The sequence below is a fragment of the Macrobrachium nipponense genome, chromosome 2, assembly GCF_015104395.2.
Source record: "Macrobrachium nipponense isolate FS-2020 chromosome 2, ASM1510439v2, whole genome shotgun sequence".
Classification (NCBI taxonomy): domain Eukaryota; kingdom Metazoa; phylum Arthropoda; class Malacostraca; order Decapoda; family Palaemonidae; genus Macrobrachium; species Macrobrachium nipponense.
Window position 1 is genome coordinate 110,172,201 of NC_087201.1, and position 19,352 is coordinate 110,191,552.

Consider the following 19,352-nt stretch of genomic DNA (forward strand, 5'->3'; position numbering starts at 1 on the left):
TGGCGGCTTACAAGAATGAACATGAAAAAACATCATATTTGATAATGTGAAGGGCAGTTTCAAAAGCTGCCTTTGTATCATATTTCTGTGCATAAATAAAAATACCCTATACATAATGCATTTTCTTACACATTTTAAATATAAAATACCTCAAAATTCCTTCTTTTTTTAATGAATTTTTTTTACGCCAGCCGTAAAACCGATTCGTCGCTGAGCGATTGTGCCATTAACCGCGGGCCGCCTGTATAGCAAAAAATCTAAATCATGTAACCTAGATGTACAGAAGTCAAGAAGTTGAAGTGCTTAAAGTGTTTTTATTTTTATTTATATGAAATAACCTAAGTATATGACACAAGATAAGTAGTCTGCTAACCTACGGTGCATGTAACAATACTGAAATGTGGTGAGAATGTAGTGTAGTGAGATTGGGGGAAAGAATATTTCATGCATAGGCTAGCTCTAATTTTTTTTTTTTTTTACTTTTGGATGACTTTTGAAAGTGTATAGTTATTCTTCCTTTGGGTAAAGATGTTTATCTCAATTATTTATTGGTGCCTGGTTTATGCATTAGAAACAGCATTACATCAGGAGTCTTATAAATAAGATACAGCAATACAGATTCTCTTTTTAAACAACTCATCAAAAGTAATCCTTTTTGCACAGCAAGCACAACTCATCTGAATTACAATATGTCATAAAATATGAAGACCTACCTGAAGAATGAATTGACATGAGCACCTAAGTGGAATTCACCCTTTCTGATTAACCGAGTTCCTCCCATACTTTCATGAGATTCAGGGTTGTAAGTGAAAACGACAAGATTTTTGTCTGCATCTCCGGCAATGAAGGCTAAGGTAGTATTGTCAACTAGAAACTGAATTCCATATACTTGCAAGGGTTTTAAATCCTGAAGGAAGACAAAAAATACAGATAGAATATCATTTTTACAAATGCAGTCTTCTAACAGAGGCAAAACTACTACAGGCAGTCCCCGGTTATTAGCGGAGGTTCTGTTCCTGGTGGGGTTCCGTTCTCGGAAGGATGCTGATAAGCGAAAACCGCCATTAATCAAAACTTGGTGATTTATGGTGCTTATGGCATCAATAACTGGTGAATGGCGCCTCTATTAGGTATGTTGTGGTGCCATAACTCCATCATCAATATCTTATGGTGCCATAACTCTCTTATCAGCACCCAAGGCACCGTCACTGAAACTTGGCTTGTTATGGCACCATAAATCTCCTATTTTATGGCGCTTGTCCGAATTGCCATTAACCAAGTCCGTTGATAACCGGGGACTGCCCGTGCTTATAATAACATAAATATTCTTTATATGAAATAAGGTTAAAACTAAAGCTGATAATGTGTTAAAACCTGCCATGGGACTAGTACTATGCTAAAATGACTAGAATGAACACACAAGAAGACTGGAAATATTTGATTACCTTAGATTTTATTATTCCATTTCAAAAATAACAATTTGTCAAAAATTGTATTTTTCCTAACTATACAAACCTGAGGTCCTTTAACAATAGGAAGGTAACTTAGCGGCAGCTGAACCGGTCGCAAGCTTTGAACAAGGGGGTTCGGTAGTTAACTAATTGTCCAGCAGTTGGCGGTCAGCTCGACTGCGAGGGGAGGAGTCAAAACTTTGCTTTAGGCCCAGGAAACGCAGAGTGGGGGTGGCATGAGGTGGGACTGTGTGTAAAGGACCTCAGGTTTGTATAGTTTGGAAAAATACATATTTCGACAAATTGTTATTTGTTCCGATACATATACAAACCGTCGGTCCTTTAACAATAGGAAGACTCACTTATTGGTGGGTGGAATCTGAGTCTTATGAACAGACTGGTGTTCGTCCGACCTTGGTTCCCTCCCTGGTCGTAAGAGCAAAGGGAGGGATCCTAGCCTTTGCCCAGCTGATTGGGGTGTGCACTGCAGGATCAGTGGCCAGACTTCTGGACCAAATTTATAAGAGGGAGGCCAGCGTACCTCTTATAAATAGCAAATAAACAAGAACTAGTTCCTACTTCAAGAGCCAACATGAAGTCATGGGTTTGTCTCTTGTTGGCTTCCACTACCCCCCCTTGTAGGGGAGTGGTGGATAAACACTCCTATCCCTACTGAAAGGGATAGGATGGAGCTCAGTCGTGTGGCTTACCTGCATCTGCTTCCTGTTCAGCGTAGTGACGACAGCGGCCCTCTGCCCACAGGTAGAGGAGGAAGAAAGAAGGAGTAAGAAAAGCCAGTCACACTCTCTTTAACTCGTCCATTCATGCAGTCACACAAGGATGCGATGCTGTTCTGTCCGGTCAGGTGCTGGGTAAGCTACACAACTTGTTGAGCAGCCACCACGGGTCCCAAGGAAAAGGTGTCCAAGGACCTGTGGTTAATATCCCGAAGGTAGAAGGAAATAAAGATGGTTTGGTTGGCCCAAACCCCTGCCTTCAGAACCTGCGCCATGGAGAAGTTCTTGCGGAACGCAAGGGTTGGACCAATACCTCTGACTTCATGAGCTCTCGGACGAAGGGTACGGGTGTCGTCACTACCATCCGCGTCGTACACCCTCCTGATCACCTCACGCAGCTAGAAAGAAATTGTTCTTGGAAACCTCTTTCTTGGTAACCCCGGTGCTAACGAAGAGGGGTCAACACTCAGGCCTGAGGTGTCGAGTTCTCTTCAGATAGCGCCGTAGTGCCCTCACAGGACAAAGCAGCATCTCATCCGCATCATTATCAGTGAAGTCCTTCAGGGAGGGGATTGTGAAAGACTCGAACTAGTCGTCAGGGACTGAAGGATTCTGAGTCTTCGGTACGAAGTCCGGGACGAAATAGAGCGTCACGGATCCCTGTCCCCTGGAATGCTTAACGTCGAAGGAGAAACCATGAAGTTCTCCTACTCTCTTCGCCGATGCCAGGGCCAGCAGGAAGAGGGTCTTGAGGGTCAGATCCCTGTCTGACAACTCTCGGAGTGGCTCGAAGGGTCTTCGAGTCAAACTCCTAAGGACGAGAGTCACATCCCACCCCGGGGGCCTGAGTTCCCTGGGTGGGCAAGACCTCTCGAAGCTCTTCATAAGGAGAGAGATCTCGAAGGAGGAGATATCCACTCCTCGCAGTTTAAGGACTAGGGCCAGGGTGGCTCTGTATCCTTTAACTGCGGAGACGGAGAGGAGCTATTCTCGGCGAAGGAAAACGAGGAAATCCGCTACCTGGTATACAGCTGCAGAGGACTGTCTGAGGTACCCAGCCATCTCTGTTGCTGCTCGGCGAGAAAAGCCTCTTGCTCGCAAGAGATGGTGGATAACAGCCAGCCGCGAAGACACAGGGACCGAACCGACCGGTGATACCGTTCTACGTGTGGCTGGCACAGGAGGTTGTGCCAGGGGGGAATCTCTCTCGGTGCTTCGGCAAGCAGAGCCAGCAGGTCCGGGTACCAAACGGCCTCAGGCCATTTGGGTGCCACCAGGATCATCCGAAGATTCGGGGTGACCAGCGCCCTGCTGATCACCTTTCGAATCAGACAGAACGGGGGAAAGGCGTACATGAAGAGGTTGTCCCACGGGTGTTGAAGAGCGTCCTCTGCAGCTGCCCACGGGTCCGGCACAACTGAGTAGAAAACCTGGAGTTTTCTGTTGTGCCGGGTGGCGAACAGATCCACAACTGGACGCCCCCACAGGTTGAAGAGCCTCTCTGCCACGTCTGGGTGAAGGGACCACTCAGTTCATATAACCTGATCCCGATGGCTGAGCTTGTCTGCTACCACGTTCCTCTTGCCTGGAATGTAGCGGGCTGACAGCTATACCGAGTGTGCGACGGCCCACTTGTGCACCTACAACGTCAACTGATGCAACGGGAGGGACACTAGGCCCCCCGGTTTGTTGACGTACGCCACTACCGTGGTGTTGTCGCTCATCAACACCACTGATTGTCCCACCAGATGATCTTGGAACTCTTGGAGAGCAAGAAATGCCGCCTTGAGATCCAGGACGTTGATGTGGAGGTGCTTGTCGTGATGATTCCACACACCCGCAGCCAGCAACTCCTCCAGGTGTGCGCCCCATCCCTTGGTCGATGTGTCTGAAAACAGCAATATCTCTGGGAGGGAGTGCGAAGAGGCACTCCTCTTACGAGGTTCCCGTCGTCCAGCCACCAGGCTAGGTCCTGCCTCACCCCCTCAGTGAGAGACACGGGGAAGAAAGGTGGGTCTCTTGCCTGTGACCAACACTCCTTCAGTCTCCATTGAAGAGACCGCAGGTGAAGACCCCATGAGGTGACGGGAACTTCTTAACTTCTTCTTCGAGAGACGACTGGTGACCGATCACGACCTGCCACTGCTGAGCTGGCTGCTCCTGTAGGGACAGGAACCATCCTGCTGCCTTCCTGAACCTGCTGATCCACGAGTCTGCGGGGAAGACTCGCCCTGCTACCATATCGATCAGCATGCCCAGGTACTTCATCCTCTGCTTGGGCTCGAGATCTGACTTCTCGTAATTCACTACGATCCCCGGATCCCGGCAGAATTCGAATTGATCTCTGTCCTGTAGCAACTGCGAGCAGGAGCTCGCCAGGACTAACCAATTGTTGAGATACCTCAGAAGACGTATCCCTACCGAGTGGGCCCAAGCCGACACCAGCATGAACACTCGCGTGAACACCTGTGGGGCGGTAGAGAGACTGAAACAAAGTGCCCTGAACTGGTACACCGTCCTGTCGAGGATGAAGCGGAGGTACTTTCTGGAGGATTGATGGATGGGTATCTGGAAATACGCGTCCCTCAGATCCACAGAAAGCATCAAGTCGTTCTCCCTGATGGAATCAAGCACTGATTGTGCTGTCTCCATCGTGAACCAAGTCTGGTGAATGAATCGGTTCAAGGGAGAGAGATCTATCACCAGGCGCCAGCCCCCCCAAGGACTTTACCACCAGGAAAAGTTGACTGTAGAAGCCCGGCGACTGATCCCATACGATCTCCACAGCTCGTTTGCTCAGCATGGCTTCTACTTCCTGCCAAAGCACCATGTCCTTGGCCGAACCAGGAACATACGTCTGTAGATGGACTGGGTTGGAGGTGAGGGGTGGCAGAGACTTGAAGGGTAGTAAATATCCCTCCCGAAGCACGTTCACTATCCAGGTCTACGCTCCGTAGCGCTGCCATGTTCCCCAATGGCTTGCCAGGCAACCCCCCCCACTTCCAGCAGCAGGTGAGGGGGAATGCCGTCCCTAGCGTTTCCCTCCTCTCTTCGACTTCTTCTTCCCGGCTCCTCCTCGAGAGAAGGAGGGCTGGTTACGGTTGCTCCTTACAGTTGAAGTCGAAGGCAGAGTCTTTCCTCTCAGTTTCGACGAAGCAATCGTCTTAGCCGCAGAGGAAGCGCTAGCTAAACTCTTGGGCTTAGCCGCAGTCGTTCGAGGTTGTCCAGCCACCTTCGAGACTGCCTGGTGGACTAAATGGTCACTTTCATCACTGCACCGTTGTTCCACCGCAGCGTCCACCATCTCTCTGGGGAAGAGAGAGGAGGAGCTCAGCACTGGTCTGTTGCGAAGACCCAAGGCCGCTTCTCACCCAGCCGCCCTGGTTACTTGAGTGAGGACAGCGTCCCTACGCCTTAGAACCAGGTTAGCCCACAGGTTAGCCGTCTGGTGGGCCACGTAGGAGATAGCCCTACCTCCAGACTGGCACAGTCTCACGAAAGCCGGGTCCCCTTCAGGAGTAATGTTTCCCGAGAAGGCCGCAGCTCTAGACACTGTGAGGGACCACAGGTCTATCCAAGAGACTGCTTAGAATGCGACCATGGCGGTAGACTCCAAAGCAAGTGCCTCTTGCTGCAAGAACCAGAGGTTCTCCAACAGGAGCGGCTGCAGAGACATCCCCGGAGTTAGCCTAGCTAGCTCTGGTTAACCTGCTTGGGCGGCAGAGGGTCCTCCGATGGCACGTAAAATTGCCTCTGTCGCGGTAGAGGTGGGGGGAAGGAGCTTGGATGACCTGCCGGACCGAAGCGAACCCTTCTGTCCGGAGACGAGAGCGTCCACCTGGCTCAGCACGCTGTCAGCCAAGGCTGATTGCGGCAGACCCACCATCGCCCTGGGTTCCTTTTTGGGTCCCCAGAACGACTCCAAACCCAATGTAGGCTCGTACGGTGGGAGCGGCGATCCTTCCCCGAGGTCGTTGTGCTGACGAATCAGCGCAATAACCTTAGCGAATGACCTCTGGATCTCGGGAGTGACTGCGTCCTGCGGAGACGGACATTCAAGCCTGTCCAGCAAGAACACCTCCCGAGACCCTCCTTCCACAGGAGGAACCACGACAGACCCCTCCCGGTCTCTTCCTGCCACTTGCGCATACGATCTGGTCGGTCCTAGGACTGTGCCAGGTTCGTAGGGCTTCGTGGCGGGATCGCAAGGAACGCGCTCCTCACAATCACTCCTGATTGCCTTGCTCTTCCCGGTGTAGCCCAAGGAAGTGGAAGGGATAGGAGAGGTAGACCTGACGCTCCCCCCTTGCCCACCGGCAGAACCAGCGTGCTGGGGAGGCTGCAGGCGATCGCCAACCCGCGGTGGCGATCGAGCTGCAGGCCTGGTCAAGCGGCTGGACCAAGAACAGCGGCGATGGTCCCGAGCGTCAGAAGAGCTGCTGCTGGTCCCCCTCTCCGCCCGGTCCCGGTGGGAGCGGCAGTCAGGGGACCGGCAGAGTCCGCTGTCGCGATGGGAGCGAGGTCTGTCCTCATGGTGCGTCACACCACTTGGACCAGCCAAGGCTGGTCCAGGCAACTGAGGGGACCACTTCCTCGCCTCAGCCCGCGGCCGGTCTGGGACTGTCACGTCAACCCTGGGTACCGGCGGCTCGCCACGAGAGCGATCGCTGGCCTGGTGGGAGTCACCTGGGGGACTCCTGCCAGTCTTCCGCTCCGTGCCTTGATCCTGGTGCCGAGCGAACTCGGTTGCCTGGGTCTTGGCTGCGGGCGACTGTACACTCGGTACCTCTCGCAAACGAGGCCGAGATGGTACCTGGCGTCGAGCATAACCTCTGGCGCCAGGCGAGGAGGTACCGGTGTTGGCCAACACTCCTCGGGTCTCAGTCTTCTTCTTCCTTGCGGAAGGAGAGACGGGGGCCCCCCCTCCCCCCCCCAAAGGAACAGGAGGACCAGCGGAAGTCCTGGTGGGACGGACCCTTAGAAGTCTCAGAGCGAGCCTTATTGGGGGGGGAGGAGGCTACCTTCTTCTTCTTCAGCTGTGGAGCGTTAGAAGTCGGCAGAAGACGACGATGAAGAAGACGAAGATGACAAAGACACCTTCCTCTTCGTTAGCTTCCTCAGGACCACCGTCAGGTCTTCCATCCAGGACGGAGGCGGGGCAGTTGCCGAAGCAACAGGGCCCAGCTGCACCTGTCCGGAAGGACCTGGGGTGGGGGCAGCAACACCACAGGCAGGAACGACAGCGGCAGGAACTGGTACTGAAGCGGCAGCGATCACAGGAACAGGAGGCAGGGCAGGAACCAGAGGCATCCTCTGTACTGAAGGCAGGCCTAATGGCGAGCTCTTGGGACACCGGAAGTCAGGGGCAAGAGCAAGAGCGGCAAAACCAGGCGGCGGTGTCACGGCAAACCTCTTAACATCCGGCAGTGGTGCCTGAACAGCAGCTGTCGGGGTCACCATGGCAACGTGCTGGGTGAAGACCAGGTGCTGCGGAGCAGCGTAACCAGGCGTGGATACCTTCGTGGTCGTGGTCAGGCCAAGAGTTACCGGCCTGGTCCCTCTCGCCAAATGACTAAGCAGCCCCTGAACACTCGGTGTCCCCTAGAGCCCCATTGGCTCAGTGCGAGAGCATTCTCGCACTCGGCACTGAGTGCATAATTCATGAGGATCTACCTCGAAAGAGAACCGAAAGGCCCCACACTTATGGCCCTCCACACCAGGGCACAATCTGCGGATGATGGGGGGCGAGGGGGTCTCTCTGGCTCTCAGGAATCCATAATAATTCACAATTCACGATAGTATGAATAATACAAAAAACCATGTACAGTGGGGCTCAAATCTCATATGACATTCTTCTTTTTGTATCGTCCATATTCTCGGACTCAACGTGATGTTGCCAAGTAGTGCTATTATTTTTCTTTTTTTTTTATTTGTAATGTCATTCATGTCGAAAAGTTTGCGAATTCACAGCTAGCCTTATTTTTCTTATGGTTAAATAGATATGATCCCTTTTATGCATTGGTATAATTCTTAATTTGTGTGATTTGAATTGATTTTTTATTTTTTTTATCTTTACGTTGCTCAGTTCAAGTGTGGTGTGATAAGGTAAGCGGAGCCAGCAATGAAAGTACGCTTAACATGCTCCTCGGACTGGTCAACATAACCATGTCTGCAGCATTATGACAGTAGGCCTAATAAGCTCAACAGTCATAACAACAATTTCAATGTAGGAATAGGAATTAAAACAAGTTTTATTTGAATGTTGAAGATTTCGGCTGCGTTTAAGCTGCCTGTATGTTGGAAAATGTTTTATAGGCCTAAAAAAATAATCTAAACCATCTGAGATGTAATCTGTTACTAATGAATTAATTTGTTGAGATTACCGGTTCTTTGAGGAATATGAATAACAACCAGTTTTCTTTGAATGTTGAAGTTTCAGGCTGTGTTTAAGCTGCCTGTATGTTGCAAAATGATTTATAGGCCTAGAAAAATAATCTAAGCTTTCTGAGATGTAATCTTTACTAATGTTTTTATTTATAGAGATTACCTGTTCTTTGAGGAATGAAAGATGATAATGATTTTGGTTATATGGAGAAGATGGCTATTAATCGAAATATCATAAGTATTAATATCAAGGCATATAGAACACTTGTTTTTCAACTGGTTTACAATATTATTTTCTTAAAAGTCCTTCTGCTCGCTTTTGGTGTATAACTTATTCTTTCATAAGGTAACTTGAAGTGCAAGAATGTGAAGATAACCTCATTTGCTTTCTGGCCAGAAATTGTTAATATGGAAATGTGAATGTTAAGCGTAAAGTAAAGAAATCTAACACCTAGGCCCGAATAATATCTTGGCTTTGACAAATAGGCGAATATTTGCTAGTATGCTATCAGTTTTGAAATATTTAAGAAAGATAACAAATATTATGTATGAAAATCTAAATATTCCTTTAACACATATAAAGTAAATGTTTTCAAGATAATTTAATGGTCGCTACTCATTGTAGACCTGCTTATATACCAGGTGGTTGTTGTTGCACCGACACTGATACGTCACACATGCGCTCCTCACATGTTGATATCGGTGGGCGCATTCTACTTTTGTATATACATATTTAAATTTTTTCAGCATTTTAGGGTAAAAGCAATCAAATATGACTTTCAAATTTTATGTTTGCTTGGAAGCATTATTAATGTTACGACAATTTTTTTTTAATTTATTTATTTAACATTTGAACTGAGGTTTGATGGCGACTTCGCTATGGTCAAATGCTTCAGTAATGAGTGAACGAAAGTTTTGAAAATGTTTCGTAAGGGTTTTTCCGAAATTTGGCTACATGTGACGTTTTCTTACAATTTTTAAATATATTACAGATATCACTCTTATTAAACATATTATGACTTTAGTGTATGCGATAATCGCGTTTTCGCATTGAAGTAAAAGATACATATGGAGCATGCTAGGTTGCCAGTTCGTGAATTTTGAACGAAATCCTATGGAGTCATGTCGCATGAGATTTGAGCATCACTGTACTTACGTTGGCTTTGCACATGCACACTAGTAAGAGAGAAAGAGAAAAAATCTTCACGATATGAAAAAACCAAGCATACGACGAATACAGCGGGCAGAGAGGCGAGCAACACGTCTATCCACCAGCGCGGCCGAAAGCAAAGTGACTCCTCTCCTCGCAGTCGAGCTGACCGCCAACTGCTGGACAAGTAGTTAACTACCAAACCCCATTGTTCGAAGCTTACGACCGGTTCAGCTGCCGCTAAGTTACCTTCCTATTGTTAAAGGACTGAGGGTTTGTATACGTATCGGAACAATATAATAGGCAAACAGAATAATCAACCTATCTGAAACATATATCAAAATATGATAAACACAACACTATGAACATCAGTTGATTAATTTAACAAAGGGTTTATATCCTACAGCTAAATTAAAGAAACATGTTACCCTTGACACAAGTGAGAGAGTTCTGTTTTCTTCCTGGAATCGCAAAAGTAAGACAGATTTACAAATGTCTGCAGCAAGTATAAGGCTTTTGATGCACAAGAGCTGATGAATGTAGATCTGGGTGTCAATGAAAGCTATTCCGACTAGGTCTGCATCTTTTAACTGCCATATGTACACCTGAAAACAAGACAATAATCTTAACACTCTTGCATGAAGGTAACAGTATCTTAATATTCTTGCATGAAGGTAACAGTAACATTTGCTTAAATCACCCATAATTCAGAGCATAGGAGCACCACACTGAGTGGTGGCTAATATTAATTCAAAGGTATAGCAAGATTTGCAATACATTACCAACATTTACAACATGGAACATATGTATTTTCCACTAACCAAAAAGTTAAAACTTTCAGTTTGACAATTGACAGCTTTAGATAAAACTACATGTATATGGTAAGCATAAATTACTAAATATCCCATCACTGAAACTATTAATATGTGATGTGACCTGTTCTTAGCAAGGAGCATGCCAGATATACATTTTTTAAGGAGTCTTTTAATATGTACAGTTAAGGTAAAAGCATAACTACTTGACAAAATATGTGGGAAGCATGAATATAAAAATATTATAAATAGTTTATCAGTAATAATATGTCTATAACATGGAAAAAGTTAATAATAAATCATAAATGACACTGTCTAAACCAATTACATAATGAGGTTTTGAACATATAGCAAAGTCCACCTAGCTTTGCAGCTACGACCTGCCCACTACACATCAGTGATTAGCTGGCTCTTTATGGGGGATGACATCACACTAGTTAGCAGTCCATATAATTACCAGAATGGATTTTATTCCATTCAGTAACATTGAGTTTTGTGCATGAACCATGACAACACAGATTTGAGTTCCTGGAGCTGTGAAGTATGCAACTGATATCTCTGATAAAAGATATTTTAAGTTATAAATATCATTATGAAGATCTTGGATCATTTTGTCTGTGCATCTTTTTTTTCATCACTTACTTTTTTCTTTTAAACTGATAAAATAAAGCATAGACTAATGCAGCCATTTCTGATATTAGAGTATTAATTCATCATAATCCTGCATGTCCAATGTTAATATCACTGAGTTAGGCTTACATGTCAATTTTCTTATATTTTGATGCAATGGCAGAGCATAGACCTACTTGTCAGTTTCTTATGGTTTGAGGCAACGACAAGGAATAGTCCTTCAAGCTATTTCTTAAATTTTGAGGCAATTACAGGACACAGACCTGCACATCAATTTCTTATATTTTGAGTCAATGACAGGGCATAGGCCTACATGCCAAATTCCTAATCCAAATAGTTTTTTCATGTATCTGTTGGTTATAGAGTAGCTTTTAATTAATATAGTGGTTTCAACTCCACAATATATAAAAGTATATGCATCAAGTGAAAGGTATGTATAAGCAAGTGCACATACGCATACATGCGTGGATTGTCATAGTAATTGTATCGCCATTTTTACCAAAGACAATAAAAGTTAAACTTGTGGGCACGTAGCCAATTGCACACAGATTAATCATAGGACTGTCTCAGCCTTATAAACAACTATTAAACTGCTCGCAATGAACTATATTAAAAATATATTTAACATAAGGGATAACAAATTATATTACTGTGAGAAGTAAATATAACGCTGCTGTGCCATTTCTATGAAAATGAAGGCTATGGTAGGAAGACATTATAAGAAAAAAATAAATTATAACTGAAAACGTTATGTATGAGCCGACTTAAAACAATCTGCGAGTACCCCATGAATCACTTGATTTTGGGAGCATTCTTGTAGCTAACCCTGTTGAATGAAAGGATAGATAAAAGTCAGTCAATTTTCTCTCACTCTTTCTCTCTTTCTGTTGTCAGGAGAATATTCTAGAGTAGACTATATTCATAAAGATCTTGAAACTTTTAATTATAACATGACTAAATTTCAATGAACAAGAGTAGGCAGGTAATTATTTACACCAGTATTTTATGAATAAGTCTGTTTATTCTGCAACGTTAGGTTACCATAAGAAAAATTTTCTAAGACACTACAAACACCATAGTTCCTCTTTGGACAGGTGATCTTTGCACTCAGCTACCAATCCGGTGGTCTGAAGTTTGATTTTCAGCTCAGCCAACGCAGAATCAGAGGAATTCATTTCTAGTGATAGAAGTTTATTTCTTGATATAATGTGGTTCAGATCCCACATTAAGCTGTAGGTCCTGTTGCTAGGTGACCAACTGGTTCCTAGCCACGTAAAAATATTTAATCCTTCTGGCCAGCCCTAGGAGAGCTGTTAATCAGCTCAGTGGTCTGGTAAAAGTAAGATATACTTAACAAGCACCATAACAGCAGTAACAGAAACCACAATAAAACAGCTGAATACAAGACAGGCCTATAATTCAAACGTCATAAGCTGCGTAAACTGACAAAAAGACACACGTGCTAGGATGACATAGCATTCAGGTGAACATCATTTATGACACATAACACCAGTATCGCGGAACATTCCTGACTACATTCATATTTTCCTGCTCTTTTACCATTTTTACAGAGATATGTATTTTGATTTTATTTCAAGGGATAATATAAAGTTTCCTTTTGATAATCAGCACAAAGTATTTTAGTTAGGTAACCATTGCAAAATAAATGAAGAAGAAAAGAATCAGAGATTAAACAACTTTTTAAAACTATTGTCCACGTAATTAGTGGGCAGGGATTAGCTGCAAAACTAGGTGGACTTTGCTATAGTTTATCTTGTATTATCACCAGGAATAATTTACCTTCTGTCCAATAGCTGATACAAGTAAGCCTCTGCAATGTGCTAATGCTGTGACAGGACCCTTTTGTTCCCCTTCATAAAGAAGTTTAAGTCTGTTCTTTGTCAGAGGCTGACCTGGTTCTGGCACAACATCAATGACATCAAAGATAAAGATTCGTCCTCGACATGTAATATCTTCACCAAAGCTGAAGTAAAAAACAAAACACGTTTTTCTCACGAATATAAATAATCCATTCAGATATTTTCCTGTTAACTCAGGAAAAGATTACAACATAGAAATACTAGTGTTGATAAATTATGTACCATGAAACAAACTTTTAGAATCAATTGCTTTGTGAACCTAATTTGTAATTGCACTGACAACAGATGGTCTTATGAACCTAATTTGTAACTGCACTAACAACAAATGGTTTTATGAACCTAATTTGTAACTTCATTAACGGGCTATAAAAAAAAGAACCTAAAGATTCTTGAAAAATCCTCTCAAGAATGCTACTATAAAAGAAACTTACCAGAATGTAGTCCCTAATGCAATGTATCCTCTTAAACCTGATCTGTCTCCTTCATATGCTAATATCACATTCTTGCAACAGGTTATATGTTCCCAAAGTTCCAAGGTATAATCTGTATTTGGAATCATCTGAAAGATACAAAAGTTCCATTAGTATTTTACATTTCAATAAAAAATATTTGATGAAGTAATGATGGCACCACTGCAGACCCTTGGTAATAGGTTAAAAAACTTTTTAACTTTTTGGCATCATATTTTGAACAGTGATAATTAAAAAAAACTGAGTAGCATAAAATGTTCTCATTTTCACCCCTTTCATTTGATTTCTTTGCCTTCACTTAACATTCTTTAATTTTGAATGCAAACTCACATTTAATATACCAAGCATTCAAAATATTCTTGCATGCATAACAGAACCACTTGTTCCTTAAAAATTTCTCAAAAAGACATTCTAGCTTCTCTATAATTCATTAAAGATGAAGTCTGTAATTAAGAATGAGTTTAAACATGAATAGTTTTCCAATCTAGTACTTGTTTAATGATTCTTTTCATGTTTAGTATTAAGGTGTGGTGATAGTGAGTGTCAGTTTTAATAAGAATGCAGATATCACCAGCAACTTTCTGTTTCTCAACTTTAACATTTTTCCCCTTTTCCTGAATAAAAAAAGATTTTTAATATTCTAAAAGCTGCTAAAGCTATCATATATACACAACCTAATTATATTTGAATCACCACTGTAATATGACAAATTTTTTAATCAATTTGTATTTTTCATAGCTCACAAACCTTAGGTCTTATCAATAGGATAATCTTCTAGTGCTAGCTGGAAAACCAGTAAAAACAATAAAAGATTGTAAAACACGGAATCTGTGGCATTTGGCAACTCATGGAGTGGATGCTTGGTCATCGACCAAGATCGTATCCTGGCAAAATATCAGTCTTTCTTCTACTGCCTTGGAGACCGCAGTTTTGCTTTGCTCTCCTTTTCCAGGCCAGTTTTATGCCATGTACATGTAAAATGGCTTGTTCATGCACAGATGTAGAAGCTCTTACTATTTTACTCAAGACTTACCTGCCAATTAACTGGTGAAAAGAGCTGTATTGAAAATAGTGGTGCTTGAACCCTTAAAAACCGCTCATCTCTTTCCTCCACAACTTCTTCCTGGAAATGAAACAGAACTATAAAATTTCAGGCAATTGTTATTATTTATTTAATGTACATTACTTTTTTCATGCTTGATAGTCAAAAAGAAGAAATAAGCATGAGTTTCAACTATAGATGATTGATGAATGAATTGCTCTCGCAAGTAAATACTGTATTGACCTTCCCAGCACCTGGGAAAGCTCTCTGCCTTTCCTTAAATTTTTGCTCATTCAGTTCCTTGGCAAATAAATTCTCAATATAATCAATCAGAGGGGATAGCAGGAAAGCAATCCAAGTACAACTGGGGGCCTGTGTTTAATGACAATCCAATTCTAACCTCAATGAAATGTTGCACAATAGGCACAAGATACCAGAGGTTCATAAATCTGGTAATGTGTGCCAGTAAATTTAGAACTATGGAAACACTGAAAGTTCATGTTTCCTAGGATGTAGTCATCAGATTTAAGGTTATCAAATATTATATGTAATTGTGACAAACCCTATTCCAATCCTCACGTGACATGGTCCTAACATCACTTGCACCTGACAAATAAGTTAGGATCAAAAGCTAAATGGTAAGCTGATGATGATGAAGCTAACTAATCATCAGCTGTGAATAAAAGACACCTGGCAAAGAAAGTATGGCAAAAGGTGAATAACATTTCCAACAATTTGTATCATTAACTTGTCTACTATATAAATTTCTATGGAATTATTAAATAATATAAATAAAGATCACACAAAATGTGAGTGTAAAATGTTGAAATGGTGGAAAAAAATACTCAACATTCACATCTGCTATCATAGTAAATGCTTTTAAGAGAGCACATCCCTTGGCAAGAGAAAGAATAATCTTGGAATTTTTCACATGGAGAACACTTGCAATGCTGGAAGGAATCTTTTGTACCTTGGTCTGAAAATCCTTGCATGGTTCCACATCTTGACTTCTCAGGACTATGGTCCCACTTGAACAATCTCTTGACATAATTACCTCTAAACTGATCAAAATGAACTTTCACCATCCAAGTCAGCAGGTTGTGGTAAGTATATATTCAATTTGTAATCAGGACTTGCATTCCACACCATAACACAGAGATTTATTGAAATGCAAGTTATTTATGATAAAATACTGGTTTAATATTGATGCTGGGCTGCAAAATTAAGGATGCTCAAAAGTCTCTTAGAACATAACCTAATCATAGGTAAGGGACAATCAGTAATGTGTTCACTAGTGGGATACAATTTGTTTATTACTTTCTTAATTTCTTTTTTAGAACAGACACTAAAGTCTTTCACAAAGTAGCAAGGGTGGTATCTCAATATACTGATGCAAACTCTTACACATCAAATCGCTTGCTAGGGGGCCAGACTGTTTTGTTTAACTCTTACTTAGGTTTGTTCTTTCTCAGTCTGGAGAAAGAACAGTATAGGCAGAGTAATTTTTTTTTTGTTTGGATTAGTGAAAACCTAATGTTACATACTGTTACTTTGTAATAAGCACCTCTAAGGATGCCCTTTGTAAATGGTTATCAGTATTCTACAAATATCTTATGAGCTTTCCTTCTTTACAATTACGCATAAGACCAAGTCTTCATAATCAAACCTTTTTATTATTATTATTACTATTAACAATAGGGCGCCCTAAAGGCGATAACTTGCGAAGCTTCAAGTAAACCATCAGAGGATTAACATAATTTAAATGTGAATTTATGATATTTTAAAAATTAATCTTATATGGGATGAAATTGAAAGATGTAAGATTTTTTCTGCAAAAATAATTTTTTTTTATCTTCAATACTTTTGGAGATATTAGCATTTGAATAGCGTTAGGGCCATGCTGTGCCGGGCCGACAGAAATGCAGTAATTAAAACATCATTAAAATGCGAATTTATTTATAATTCAAAATGAAATCTTATATGGGATGAAATTCAAAGATTATAAGATTTTATCTGCCAAAAGAATTTTTCTCTATGTTCAACATTTTTGGGGATATTAGCATTTGAATAGCATTAAGGCCGGCTGTGCTGGGCCACCAGAAATGCAATACTCATTAACCCTTTAACGCCAATTGGATGTATCAAACGTCGATATAAATTGTCTGTGGGTTGCTGATTGGACGTATGGTACAGTCGATATAAAAAAAGTTTTTTAAAAATTTTTCGCGGAAAAAAATAGTTACGTTATAGGCCTACTAGGCAAAATTTTTGAATCACGCGCCTTGGGGGATGCTGGGAGCTCACGACTCAAGGCGTTGTTTTGTTTACAATCGTTACCCAGGCGCGCAAGCGTGAATTTCTTTCTTCTCGCACTAAAAAGTATCAGCGACACATCTCAGAAATTATTTCGTCACTTTGACATAATTTTTGCACCATTTTATATTAGCTGTTACATGGAGTACTATACAGTGGTACCTCGAGATACGAAATTAATCGGTTCCGAGACGGCCTTCGTATCAAGAGTTTTTCGTATCTTGGAACACATTTTACATGTAAAATGGCTAATCCGTTCCAAGCCCTCCAAAAACACCCCAGTAAATTATATTTCCAGGCCTAAAACACATGTTCTAGGGTTACGATGGAAGAAATATGACTCCAAAAAGGCAAAATACTGTTCATACTTGAGTAATATTCAACTGCATAAAATGTTCAACCCCATTTTTACTGCATATATTAGTACTTTAGCATATGTCCCTTAGCAATAAGCCTAGCTTATGTTAGCGGTTGCTACTGTAGCCTAGTCTATGATTCTGACATCTAAACCTAAGAGCTAAAAGCTTAGAATATGCCAATAAAATGTATAAATAATCAGTATGTACTCATTTCAAATTATTAATTAATCATTAACTATAATACACAAACAAACAAAAAACAAATCTTCCAATCGATTGTTTACATTCAGTATGGAACGAGCGCCAAGCAATCATTTTTCCTAGCACACAGTAAGCCATAAATTGTCATTATTATCTCTCTTCAACTAATGAAACCACCAAACAGTATAATAACCATTCATTTCTATTCTTTATTCTATCTTTACCTAACGGAGATACCGAGTTACTGACAGCTATAATGAAACATACATATACATAAAGTAATAATAAAACAGAAGAAGAATTCTAAAAAATGCATATTTGTTGGCAGTCTGATTTATTTTATATTTTATGATATCTAATTCACAATTTTTTTATTAAATGTATTGCATGTACTCATTTCAAATAATTATTAAGTAACCATTAACTATAATAAACAAACAAAAAAAAAGCTTCCAAACATCTGTTTACATCCAGCACTTACGAGTATCGAACGATCGCCAAGCAATCACTTTTACACAGTAAGCCATAAATTTTCATTATCTCTCTTCAACTACTGAAACTACCAAACAGTATAATAACCATTCATTTCTATTCTTTATTCTATCTTTACCTAATGTTTTTTTTTATTAAATGTATTGCATGAATACTAAGTTTTTCAATTTACAGCAACCTTTTACCAATAGAATACTTAAAGCACAAGGGGTAGATGCTGACCAATAGGAGAGCAGGACCTTTTGGGGTGACTAGCATCAGGAACCAATGGGAGAGCGGGAGGATGGTGGCGAGTTTACTCAGTTGGCGGCGTGGGAGTTTTAAAATTGTTCTCGGTGGTCCGGGCGAATCTCGGGACTTTATAGAAACAACCTTTCGTATCTGAAACTTTTCGTATGTAGAGCAGTAAAATTTTTCGTATTGGCTTTCGTAACTTGGATTTTTCGTAAGTTGAGCCTTTCGTATCTCGAGGTACTACTGTATATGAAAATGTGTACAATTTCATGTAGAATACAACAAAAAAACAACTCATGGTTGTAGCTTTTATCAGTTTTGAAATATTTTCATATAAATAACGATAAGTGCCAAAATTTCAACCTTCGGTCAACTTTGACTACCGAAATAGTCGAAAAATGCAATTGTAAGCTAAAACTCTTATATTCTAGTAATATTCAATCATTTACCTTTATTTTGCAACAAATTGGAAGTCTCTAGCACAATATTTCGATTTATGGTGAATTTATGAAAAAAACTTTTTCCTTACGTCCGCCAGGTAACTCTTCCGAAAAAATCTTAAATTTTTTTGTCCGATTGTCGTAATGTTTGCACCATTTTAAATAAGCCGTTACATAAAGTTTTATATATGGAAATGTGCACAATTTCAGTAGAATACAACTAAAACAACCCATGGTTGTAGCTTTTATCAGTTTTGAAATATTTTCATATAAATAACGACAAGTGCCAAAATATCAACCTTCGGTCAAATTGACTCGACCGAAATGGTAAAATAACGCAATTGTAAGCTAAAACTCTTACATTCTATTAATATTCAATCCTTTACCTTTATTTTGCAACAAATTGGGAGTCTCTAGCACAATATTTTGATTTATGGTGAATTTATGAGAAAAAAAAAAAAAAAAAAAAAAAATTTCCTTACCTCTGCGTGGTAACTCTTCCGAAAAAAAATCAGAGATTTTTTTCGTCCGATTGTCGTAATGTTTGCACCATTTTAAATTAGCCATTGTATGAAGTTTTATATATGAAAATGTGTGCAATTTCATGTAGAACACAACAAAAAACAATCCATGGTTGTAGCTTTTATCAGTTTTGAAATATTTTTATATACATAAATAAAGATAAGTGCCAAAATTTCAACCTTCATTTTGCAAAAAATGGGAAGTCTCTAGCACAATATTTCGATTTATGGTGAAT

General features: G+C 41.3%; 1 protein-coding gene across 2 annotated transcripts in view; it reads right to left on the reverse strand.

Moving 5' to 3' along the window:
- Positions 1-19,352, reverse strand: part of LOC135220910 (cleavage and polyadenylation specificity factor subunit 1-like) — a gene marked incomplete at its 5' end in the record, with an annotated part of 154,257 nt that overhangs the window by 57,761 nt on the left and 77,144 nt on the right. For both annotated transcript variants that reach the window (XM_064258534.1, XM_064258535.1), the window contains 5 exon segments: positions 714-907; positions 10,151-10,327; positions 12,965-13,148; positions 13,476-13,603; positions 14,548-14,637. In XM_064258534.1, the coding sequence (XP_064114604.1) occupies positions 714-907; positions 10,151-10,327; positions 12,965-13,148; positions 13,476-13,603; positions 14,548-14,637 (773 nt within the window).